Here is a 12,662-nt window from a genome sequence, read left to right on the forward strand (position 1 = left end):
AGTTGGCAAACTTTGCGCGTCGTCAATAAGGCTTTTGCGGGTATGCGCGGGGGATAGCAGAGGGGCGCTTGGAGGCGGCCCAAGGGTCTGGGGAGTGGTTCAGCAGACAGTTTTGGCATAGCCGCACGCCATGATATAATCTCGTACTGTGCCCGCCGTATTTATTACGCGCTACCCAACAACTCCCACCCACAGACACCCCCCTCCTCCCAACCCTGACGCCACACACAACAAAACTTTGACCCCACACACAGACAGAGAGACAGACAGACATAAATACGGGGATTGAGTAGGTATCCTAGTGGTTTTTTGGGCAATCGGCATCCACAATTTGCCATGAAATATGTTCCAGCAAATGAGTAGCAGGCAAAGGCAAAGGCGAAGGCGAAGTCGAAGCCTCCGCCACAGCAGAAGCCCGTGCAAGTCTCGTAGATGGGTTTGTGGATCCGCGAAGCCTGCAGTTTGGAAAAGTTCAGGGCTCTCAAAAGCGATGGAAATCCAGCGTTTACCTGCGAAAATCTTTAATGAAAATAGAGGTTTTTTTTAGGCAATTTAAGAGCTTAAAAACAATTACTTACGTGTAACAAAATATAATATATAATATATAAAACATATAAATATAATAATACAAATAATACTAATACAAAAATTAATAATAATGAAAAGAATAATAATACAAATAATATTAATAAATGGTATATGATAATTAAAATACAAATAATAAAAATAATAGTAATAAATAGTGTATGATAATGAAAATAATAATACTAAAAGTTATAATACTAAAACTAATAATACAAAAATAATAATACAACAATAATGAAAATAATAATAGTAAAAATAACAAAAATGTAATACAAAAATAATAAAAAATTATAATAAAAAAATAATAAAAATAATAACAAACAATACAAATCATAAGATAAAAATAAAAAAAAAAAATAAATAAAATAAAATGACAAAAATAATATCAATACAAATAATAATAATAAAAAATATTAATACTAATAAAATCAGTAAAAATAATAATAATAAAAATAATAGAAATACAAAATAATATAATTTGAAAAAAATAGAAATAAAAATAATTAAAAAAAATATAAATAAAAAACAATTACCAAAAAAATAAAACAAATAATAATAACAATAACAATAACAATAATAATAAAAGTACAAAAAAGAATAAAAAAAAAAATTATACAAATAATACAACAATTTAATATAAAAACTATTTAATGGTACTTTAAAATATCTACAAAAATCGATGAAATTCAGAAAATTATTGGTTTATTTGTGGACCAATTTTGTCCCATGGAGCGTGTAGTCCCAGGAGATTCTTCTTGAGATAATTATTACTATTATTATTTGGTTCTAGTTAAGGGTTCCCCTCTCCACTTGTGTGCAAATCCGAAAAAAAGGATTCACCGCCGATGATAGAATGGCTTTCTGTTGAAATCTGCCAAGTTTAAATGCTTTTAGGGTATATCCGCTTCGTGTTAAAGACCAGCTCCGTCCCTCCGGCGATTACCCGTATCGATTCGCGGGCTTAGGCCACAGTTTGTGTGTTTGGCCGTGTGTGGTGTGGCTACCTCCGTTTCAATGTGTTTTGCAGTGGGGCAGGGCTCGGCGTTGGGGGGTTCGGGGTTCAAATGCATAATTGGCGATTAGACGATTGGCCCTAATATGCCAAAGCATTGCAGGCGAATAACAAGAGAAGCGCAGCAGCTTTTGGCCTCAGCACTGGCTTTGGACAGCATTCGAATGGCCAACTAATTGGGTCAGGCCCCGGCAGGCCCCCTTTGGAATGTTACCTACCTTTGGGGGGGGGGGGGGGGGGGGGGCGGGTTATACCTATCTGTGGGCAAGAGGCAACCATTTGGGGCTCCAAGTAATGACAATGGTTTATGTTTTTTTTTTTGTTTTTTTTTTTTTTTTTTTTCGTTTATATATAGATATATATAATGTTTTATATATTTCCTTTTTGCTTTGTTCATGCATTCAATGCTCGCCTTTTGTCTGCGGGCTCTATCTCTCTCTCGCTCTGCCGTTCTCCTGCCTTCTCTTTTGCTCATTCGGTTGATAAGTGTACACATCTATAGACTATATATATATGTATATGTATGTATATGTACTATATGTAGGTATATATTATACAATACATAATACATAAGTTCAACTTAAATGCTATGTGGTTTTCCTTGCTTTTTTCTTTTGCCTCTCCTTCAAGAGATTATGTGTGTGTGTGTTTCTACTGGAGAGTCCTTTGAAGACTCCCTCCCTTATTTTTAGATGCAAAGAAAAAAGTCTTTGGTTTACCTTAAAAATATCATTTCTTTTTTTTTTGTGGGGGGGGGGGGGGGCAATTAATATATATGTGTATGTATCTTTTGGATACGCTTTAAACTGCTGCATGTCTGTGTACATGTCCGTGTTGTGGGTGTCTGTCTGTCTGTCTGCGTGTGTATCTGTATCTGTATCTGTATCTGTGATATGTGTCACCTGCACTTTGAGTACAATTTGCAAATGCTTATTTACGTATGAATCTGTCGATGAATGAATGAATACTCTCTCCACCATTTCTCTCTCCTTCATTTCCTTTTTGTTTTCTTTTTCTGATTCGATTTTGCAATTGTTCTAAGCTTACATTGAAATTTACACAAAAATTCTGTTTGTATTATTTTTAGATTTTTCTTTATTTTTTCTTGTTTTTTTCTGATTTTTTTCTTGTTGCTGGGACAGCAGTAAATCAACTTTTTGTCGGCTGGAATTTCTCTTTGCAATTACTGTTTAAATCGTCCTAATTTGATTACGGGCTGTGACTGGGGGGGCTGGGGGGTTGAAAATGGGTCAAGCTTTTCTTCTCGGCACATTCAAATTTTCATTTAGTCCTTGGGTCGAGCAAATTGGAATCCTGTCAAGCTGTCAGCCAGTGTCGGAGCAAGGGCTACACACAAATTTTCTGGATTTTGCAAAAAGATTTTCAGCAAGATTTTTAGGGGGAAAGGCTTTCCCAATGGATTGGGGAATATTTGGTTTTTAGCTGGGTGAAATATTAGACTTTTTTAATTTTGAAACTTGGATTTTTTGATTTTTAATTATAAGTTAACTTTTTTATTTTTTGTGATTTACAGAAACTGTTTTTGGATGGGCTTTGGGCTCAGATCTTTGATATGGTGAGTTTTTTCAATAAATTTTTGATTTTTAATTTAAATTTACAGAAACTTTTTTTTTTTAGAAGCTTAAGGGTTGGCTTTGGAATCAGATCATTGATAAGGGGAATTTTTTAATTTATTCTTTGATTTTTTTGTCTTTTAATTTATATTTATTTTTTGGGTTTACGGAAACGGTTTGTTGATGGTCTTTGGGGTTTAGATCCTTTATAAGGGGAATTTTTAACTTTAATTTATTTTTTTTATTTTATTTTTTTGTTTTCTAGCTCACAGACACTATTTTTTATGTGATTTTGTTATGCTTTTGGGTTCAGATCTTTGATATGGGAAAATTTTTCATTAAATCTTCGATTTTTTATTTAAATTTATAGAAACTATTTTATTTTTTTGTGAGTTTTGTGGTTGGATTTGGAAGCAGATCTTTGTTAAGGAGAATTGTGACATTTAATCAATTATTTTTAAAATTTAAATTTCATTATTTTAATCATTTTTGGGCTAACAGAAACTGTTGTTAATGGGCCTTGGGCTTGAATTTGGGATCAGATCTTTGATAAAGGGAATTTTTGTAATTTAATCTTTGATTTTTATTTAAATTTAATTATTTTTATCCCTGTGGGGATTTAAAATTGAATTTGGTTTCAGATCTTTAATAAGGGGAATTTTTTCATTCAATCTTTAATTTTTTATTAAAATTTTTATTTTTTTTTTGACTTCACAGAAAATATTTTTCTTGTGATTTTTTAATTTTTTATTTAAATTTCATCATTTTAATCCTTTTTTGCTTTATTGTTGATGGGTTTTGGGATTGGACTTGGGTTCAGATTTTTGATGGGGAAATTTTCGTCATTTAATCTTTGATTTTTTATTTAAATAATATTTATTTATTTTCTTTTGGGATTTACACAAACTGTTTTTTTTTTATGGGTTTTGGGATTAAATTTGGGATCAGATATGTGATTTGATCTTTGATAAAGGGCAAGCTCTTTTTTTTAGAATTTTTTGGAATGCGCTGAAGGTTTTTTGAAATATAAAATAAAAAGGGATTGTGGATTGAGACAGTTCCCGGGGATACGAATTTTCTGTGTTTTATTTTCTCTCTTTTTTTTTCAGCCAATAAATAAATAAATTCCCCAAAACTTGTTTCCTATCGAACAATTATTGATTTACTGCTCTCCCTGGGGTAGATCTAGGGTTGGGCTTTGCTTTGCTTCAGTTTTCGTTCTTAAGCTTATCCTTGCTAACAGAAGTACACAGATTTTTAAGCATATTTGGATCCAGTAATTGGCTTTCTTTTGCTGTCTATGGGCATTTCTAATATTTACATTTAGTGGATGATTTATACGTTTAAATATGATATATTTTACAAATGTTTCGCTCTCTCTTTTTTTTTTGGGGTGAAAGCGGAGTGGCTTTTATATTTTTTGTTTCTAGCTGGAAACTTACACACAGACATATACACATACACATACGCATATACCTATATATTTTGGGTTACAAATCGGATTTTTGACATTTAAATTGATTTATGTTTAATTTTATTTGTTTTTTATTTTCGAGGGGGGGTTGGGGGGTTCTGCTGGTATGTACATGTCGCTTAAGTTTAGTTACAATATTAGTTAGTTAGTTTAGTTTAGTTAGTTAGTTACTCGCCTAGGAAAGTATACGTTAGTTAGTGTCGTAGTGCCTTCGCCTCCTCCTCCTCTTCCTCCTCCTCCGCCTCTTCTCTGGTTTGCTTTCGCCAATTATTATCTTCATTCGCATTTGATATCTTTTGTTGTCAGACACTATCACAAACATCGTTTCATTCATCGCCTCGCCTAGGATCAGAGCTAAGTATCTATCGGATGTACGACGAGTATATGTAGAGCTATATCTGTATCTGTATCTGTATCTGTATCTGGTTTTCTGTTAAGTTTAGTCAGTTCTTGGTGTCCGTCCTTCGAGCGGGGGAGGCGCTGGGAGGCGGCCTAAACATCGGTGCCGCATCCCTCCTGGTAGCCCTCGTCCGGGCTGTTGCGACTGCTGCTGATGAGGGCCCGCTTCAGAGCCGTCACCGGGGGCAGCACCGGCACCCCCCCCTTCTGCCACACCCGTATCGTCTTGGCATTGATGGGCTGCCCGTTGGGCAGAATTGAGCAGGAACTGGAGCCGGGCACCGGTGTGGGGGAGGAGCGCGAACTGTTGCCCCCCCATCGTGCAGGCGTGGCAGAGTGCGGCTGCTGAAGTGGGGACTGCTGCCCGCCGAGCCGCCGGCACTGCCCCCGCCACCGCCCGCTCCGTGCTGGTGGTTCAGGGTGGAGGTCAACTGCTGCTGGAGCTGCTGCAGCGGATGCATCTGCAGCTGGTGGTTGTGCTGGTGTTCCGCTCCCGGCACCAGCGGCAGGCCGTAGTCATTCGGATAGCCGGACGAGGAGCCACCCGAAAGGTTTGTCGTGGCCGTGGATGTGGTCGATACGGCTCCGGCTCCTCCTCCTCCTGTGCCCCCGCCCCCGCTTGCGCCCGCGCCCTGTTGCAGATGGGACCGGGGGAAGGTCTTGCTGAAGTAATCCGTGGCCGCCGAGCGCTCGTGCAGGTCGTACAGCTGGCCGGAGTCGATGATGGGCGTCTTGTCCGTGTAGCGCTTCATGAAGAGATCGTCCGCCGAGCTGGTGCCCGCCGGAGCGGCGTGCTCCCACAGTCCGGAGGGGTAGAGGGAGTCGCAGCCATTGGCCCGACTGTATTCCCCACTGCCACCGCCGCCCACCAATCCGCCCACTCCGCCCACTCCCCCCACAATGGGGATCTTGAGGTCGGCAAACTCGTCGCTGCCGAAGCGCTGTGTGTCGTTGATCAGATCGGGATTGTTGCCCCCATTGCCGGAGCCCGTGGGCGAGATGAAGCACGAGGCCGTGGAGAGGACGCTGCCGGCATTGTCGTATCCCTGCGTGGAGTAGGGCAGATCCGTGAGTCGCGGCGGCTTCTGGACGGGATTGGCGCTGCGCTCGTGTCCGGCCGCATGCGAGCCCCGGCCGCTGCTCTTCCGCTCCAGCGTTCCGGCCTGATTGAGGGCCCCGTCGATGCAGTTGGCCACCGCGCCGTTGGCTATGACCACGCCGCCGATGCTGCCGTTTCCGGTCACCGGCTGCGTCTTGTTCGTGATGGAGTTCTGGTGGTTGACCGAGGTGATCACCTCCATGTGGTTGGGCGTCTTGCTGTCGACATACGGCTGCCGCTTCACGCGCAGCAACAGGCACATGATCACGCCCAGGGCGAACACAATGAGCGCCACCAGGGCGGCACTGAGGCCCACGATCTGGCCGCTGCCCAGGGAGGCCATACCGGCGGCCCGCATGCTCACGTGGAGCGTGAAGTTTGCCTCGGCGCTGCCGGCCCTGTTCTCCGCCACGCAGTAGAACTCGCTGGAGTCCGTCTCCTGGGCGTTGGTGAGCACCAGCCGGGATCTCTTCTCGAAGCCGCCGCCGCCCTCCAGCTGCTCGAACATGTGGATGCGCTGGTAGGCCGTGAAGGCGCTGTTGTTGGCCAGCAGGCGTCCGTTCCAGTACCAGTTGATGTTGGCCGCCGGCACGGCCCTGGCCCGGCACGTGATCGATGCATTGTCCCCCATGGAGGCCTCCACGTAGTGCGAGATGGGCAGCATCTCCGGGCGGCAGGCGAACTCGTCCACGTTCAGGTCGGCAAAGCTCCGGTCGATGATCCGCTCGGGTCCGCCGGAGCACACCGGCGCCACCGGATAGGGGATGTTGCGCTGCATCAGCCAGAGCTTGGTGTCCCGCAGGCGGCAGTCGCAGAGCCACGGGTTGTCGTGCAGCTCGATGCCGTGGAGGCGGCTCAGCGTCTCGATGGTCTTGGGCAGCAGCTCGCTCAGCTTGTTGCCGTTCAGCCGGAGCAGCGTGAGGCCCTGGAGGCCGCTGAAGGCCTGCGCGGAGATCGTCTGTATGTCGCAGTGGGAGAGATCCAGCTTGTGCAGCGACGGCGTGTTCCCGAAGGCCTGGCCCTCGATCTTGTGGATGTGATTGGAGGCCAGCGTCAGCTCCCGCAGCGAGGAGATGTACCCCAGAGCCAGGCTGGGCACCGTCACCAGCAGGTTGTGCGAGAGGTCCAGCTCCACCAGATTGGTCAGCCCCTTGAAGGTCTCCCGCTCGATCTCCCCGATCTTGCAGTTGCGCAGATACAGCTTCTGCAGATTCAGGAGATTGGCCCGCACGAACTGCTCGTTGGAGAGCGTCTGCAGCTTGTTGCCGGACATGTCCAGCACCTGGGTGTTCGTGTCGATGTGCTCGGGTATCTGGATGAGGTGTCTATCGATGCACTCCACCGTCTGCTTGCCGCCCTTCCACTTGCAGGCGCACACCGTCTGGCAGGTGCTCTGGGCGGGATTCGTATCGAGATCCGGGAGCGATTGGTGCGGGAAATGCTGATTCGTTGGCATATAGCCATCCTCTGTCATGGGCTGGCTGTCCGCCACGGAGTAGACCTCGTTCTGCTGGGCCGAAGTGGAGGTCCTGTAGGTGCCAGTCCCCGCTGCCGATGGGGCTCCACCTCCGCCTGCCCCTCCTCCATTGGCGTACAAGTGCAGCTGATTGTAGCGATTGCCTAGGATGATCGAGGGCAGCACTAGCATCAGCAATCCCCGGATAAGCATTGTACGGGCTTCTCTAGTGATCCTTGAGCCTCACGTTAAAGTCTTTGGTTCGTCTTTGGAGCGTTTCTAGGCACAGGCCCAGTCTACAAACAGCTCTGATATCATTGGTGGTGGTCGAGGGGGGGGGATATACGTTTTCACTGGATATGTCTGCTTTTCTTCAGTTTTTTTTTTAAGTTTTATTCTTTAATTATGTTATGGATATATTCTTCCTTATTGGTCAAGCGGAAAATTGATTAATTACCCATGCTCGGGCCTGTGTTTTAGTTTTTGCGTAGATTTTCATGTTTTTCCGTAATTAACGGCCACCGGCCCTAGACGCCCACACACACACTAACACACGCACACACCAACAGACGCACACACACACACAACACTCCTCTTGCTGTTGCGGATGATAATCGTATTTTTTTTTTTGCCACTGAATTTCTTATTTCTCCTACGCAACTTTTGCGCACTCCCTCTCTGCTTTTTTTTTTGTTTTCCTTGAGGATTTTTTCCCACAAAATTTGTATTTCTTTTATTTCCTTTTTTTTTTTGTTGGCTGCTTTCTGCTTTCTGCTTGGGTTAGCGTTTTTTGCCACGCAAAGCTTTAATTCGGAGTCGCGTTACGACCGCACCGCACCGCACCGAACAGTAGTCGTGGTCCCGTTACGACGAACCTCGGTCCAAATTCAAATTTACACACGAGTCCCTGCTAATCGCGTGGACATTACACACAGCAGGCGGTGGCGGGGAGGGTGGGTTGCGAGGGTCGCGTGATGAGTTTTCCCAGCATTGATTTGCACACACACACTCTCTCGGGCACTCTCTTTGAACCGTTTTCACTGCACAATTATTAACTTCATTATTGGCTGCTTCATCATCATCGTGGCGATGGCACACATCAGCGTGTAACGGCAATTCGGCTTTCAGCGAGACACGCGGCGCAACAACCCAACCGCTCGGCAGCGTTCGTCGACTTGAACTGAGCACTTGCTGGTGGCTCTGGAGCTCGCTGAAAGTCGCGTCGTCGTTTCAGGCATGGCCGTTCGGCCAAGCCGACGACTCTCCGTCGGGCGGCTTGGGTTCGTGCCTGCGTGGACGGAAGCGTAGGACAAAAGCGGGGGGTGGTTGTGCTGCTGAAGGGCAGGCTTCGGGGAGAGAGAACAAGAACATGTTGGCTTGAGAGAGCGCTGCGCTTCGTTCACAGATTTGTTGCTTTAACCGTTTCGGCGGCCTGGCAACATTACTGCCTGCAACATGTGGCCGGAATCAGAAAAAGGATTGTGTTTCCTGCATGTGTGCCTGGCAAAGCCGAAAATTTTACAAGTAAAGCTTTTCGCTGATATAAATAAACCCTTTATCGTGGGTTTATGCGTGGGCAGATCCCCTGACATCATTCTAATTAGCCTAATTGGGTGCGCACCAGAACGAATGCCTAGAAAGAGTTCTATTTCGGTACAAGGATGCGCTGTAAGGCAATCTCTGCATAATTTCCTGAGCCTTTGGCCTGGGCATTGGGAGATTGTCTCAATTTACTTCGAATGTGGATAATTTCTATTTGATGGGCGACACTTTGAACATTTCAAAGAAATAAGGAATACAAAGGTATTTTTTCTCTTTCTTCGTAACAACATGGAAATTAACAGAAAAATACAGAAATAATACAGAAATTCCAACAAAAAAATTAGCATTTCTTAGATATAAGGCAAAGACAATATGAATATTTTCTTTTATTTATTATTTAGTACCTATAAAATTTAAATTTATGAAATAGTTTATTTTTCATAAAAAAAAAAAATTTCATTTTTTCCTAATTCCATAAAATTACATACAAATAAAAATTAAACTAAAAAAAATAAATAAATAATAAAATAAAAATATATAATAGAGAAATATTTCTATTGCCTTTGTCCTAATATTTATATATAAAAAATAATTATATTGTAATTATGTATTTAAATACTTAACAATAATTATTTATTATTATTATATAAAGCTAATAAATAATTACAGCTAGGTATTAATAAATTATGGGACTATAACTACTAAAGCCTTAAGCTCGATAATTATTTACATTGTCTTTATATTGCGTTTAAAAATATTTTCTTTAAATTATTAAATTGTTTTTTTATGACTTGTTATATAAAATGTAAATTTAAATTAAAGTTGTATTTAAATTGATTAAATATTTGATCTTATATCTAAAAACTAATAATAATAGAGAGATATTTCAATTGCCTTTGTCATTAAGGCCCAAATATTTAAAAGTAAAATGTTTATATTGTATTTAAATACTTAATAACAACAATATTTACATTGTCTTTGCTTTGGAAATATTTCCATCTCAGATAGAGTCATTCGCCAGCCATTCTTCGTTCTACAATCCCACAATTCTTTGGGCCTCTCCACTTCTCTGTATCTCTCCATCGCAGGCCCGAGACAATCAACGATCCAACCTACTCAGGCATGAAGCAGCAACAACAAAACAACGAAAAAAATAAACAAATAATGAAAATAAAAACACCAAAAACTGGAAAAGAAGAAAGAGAATTGCTGGGCTTGCAGCCGGCCCGGCACGGCACAGAAATAGCTTCGAGAATCCATGCCAGTCCGCGACGCAATTTTAGCTTTGAGTCCGAATGAGTCACATCCGCCAGATACACAAGCCCCAAGTCAAAGGCAAAGCCAAAGCGGACTGAATGGGAATCTGAAATCTGAAATCTGGAAATGTGAATGAATTCGCTGCAGCGTGTGCAGAAATTTCACAATTTGATGATTTTATGGCTCTGAAGATCGGCTCCACATATGGTTTCCTCTGCTTAAAGAGTTTTCTTAGATGTGGCACAACAAAAAAAATACACACACTGGCGGGCTTTTAATGATTCCTTGGGTCTGGTGGCAAGGTGAGCGCTAAACTAATTACCTGGGGGCATCATCATCAAGAAGTTGAAGAAGAAATACGCGTATAAGTTACTTCACCTGCGGACCACTCGAGGGCAGGTAGTTGTTAGTTGGCTTGGATCCACAGCCACAGCCAGAGCCACATCCACAGCCACATCCACATCCACAGCCACTCGTCGTGGTCGTTGGACGGTACATGATACCTCTCTCCATGTCATTTGGCCAGACAGGAAATGCTCTCTGTGTAAAATGTTTCCCTGCCCCCTCCACGTCTACCCTTTCCATCTCTGTTTATTATTTGTACTCTTTCAAGGGGTATTATTATTATTTTTACTCCAATCAAAGACTTTTTTTATTGTCTTTGGATGAGCTTCCTGAGCTATCAGGGATAGCCCTATCTCTGAAATAATGTATCTGTAAATAGTGTATCTTATGCCTCGGCTTGTGGTGTTCCCTGCCCGTCTTCTTGTTGCATATGAATGAAATTGCATCGCTTCTTCCAGCTGCCGCTCGTCCAGATTTAGATTGCCTGAGAAGTTTTCGCAGCAAAACTTGTTTACAGACGAGAGGGAGAGAAGGGGGGGAGAGCGGGAAAGACGAGTGGAGGGAGAAGAGTATAAAGTTGCCTTTGTTGTTGTTCTCTGTCCTCTTTCGAGTGAAAGAAACGCGATTGCATATGCTTGTTACACACCCACAGACGGCTGAAGATACATAGATACAAAGATAGAGAGCCCCCAATATCATAGACATTGATTAAGGTCAGTTTTGAGTGTGTTTTCTTTTGTGTTTTGTTTGTCTTTTTCTAAGCTCCACCGAAAAAAAAAACAAAAGTGAAAACTCTTCGGACGCAACGAAGCATTAAGCCCTGAGATTAAGGCTTCTGGCCTGGCAATAAGCGAACAATAAGTTGAGATATTCTAAGTGCTAGTTCGGTGTAACGTAGCTCCACTGTAGCTCTTCCTCCGAAACTGTATACCGATCCCCCAGCTCTCTGTGTGGACACGCTTGACCGTCTTTGATGATCTTTTTGCCTCGCTCAGCGAAAGTAGAACTCGGCCACTATGCAAATTTGTACCTTTTGGCAGCGGAAGTTGTCCAGAAAAACGCTGATCGGTGGCATATGATCAACCATTACTTTTCGGTTTCTTTTTTCTTTTTATTTCTGTAATTTATGATATTTTCTTTCGCCCCCACTCGCCGCGTTTCGCCTTCTTGCAGTTACAATTTGTTGACTTTCACATTTATCGTATGGGAGCGGTACAGGGGACTGGGGGGGGAGGGGGCACTCTTTGTACGCAACAATTAGCCGCAGGTAATTGGCCAAAAACGCTGTTTGCGTTACGCTTTCTGCACTTGTCTGGGGCCCTGCCGACAATCTTTGGCTCGAACCACTTCCGCCTCGCGGCGAAACTGTACTTTTTACAGTGTAAAATCTTAAGTGTGCAATTAAAAATCGCACACGGCACAGAGCACAGAGCACAGAGAAAAATCAGCTCAAGATGACTTTGACTTGTCTGCGGCCAGGAATTTGCTTTCATAATTGGAAAAATCACCTGAAAACCAGGGCCTGGTGGGGGGTGGGGTGGGTTTAACCTTTGTGCCTGTAATGCTGCTCCTAATTGCCCTTAATTTGTTTCACTTCAAGCCCAGACTGGGCCCCAGACTGGGATTCAGGCTCCGCCCCCGCGTCAAGGGTTCGCTGCGTGTCCTTTTGGGTCACTTGGGACGTGGCCGGGCAGGTCTTCTCCAGTTTTGAGGCAAGTGTCCGTCGGCCCAGCAACGTCATCGGTTGAGCTTCAGCTTCAGCTAAAAATGCCAAGGGTATTTGCAATTTGTCATGATCTTAGCCACGATTAAGGCTTCCAAACTGCTGGAAAATGATTCATTTTTGGGGGAGTTTTATCCATTAATTGCAGTTTTATGGGATTTTAATGGGGAGCACCCGAAATGGGTAGAAAAACATG

General features: G+C 43.2%; 1 protein-coding gene across 1 annotated transcript; it reads right to left on the reverse strand.

Moving 5' to 3' along the window:
* Positions 1–2,351: 2,351 nt before the first annotated feature.
* LOC108163981 lies at positions 2,352–8,793 on the reverse strand. The gene is given in 2 exon segments (XM_017299542.2): positions 2,352–5,361; positions 5,364–8,793. Coding segments are annotated over 2 exon segments (2,673 nt in total). The 5' UTR covers positions 7,813–8,793; the 3' UTR covers positions 2,352–5,137.
* Between the last annotated feature and the right edge of the window lie 3,869 nt (positions 8,794–12,662).

The sequence above is a fragment of the Drosophila miranda genome, chromosome 4 (genome assembly GCF_003369915.1).
Source record: "Drosophila miranda strain MSH22 chromosome 4, D.miranda_PacBio2.1, whole genome shotgun sequence".
NCBI lineage: Eukaryota > Metazoa > Arthropoda > Insecta > Diptera > Drosophilidae > Drosophila > Drosophila miranda.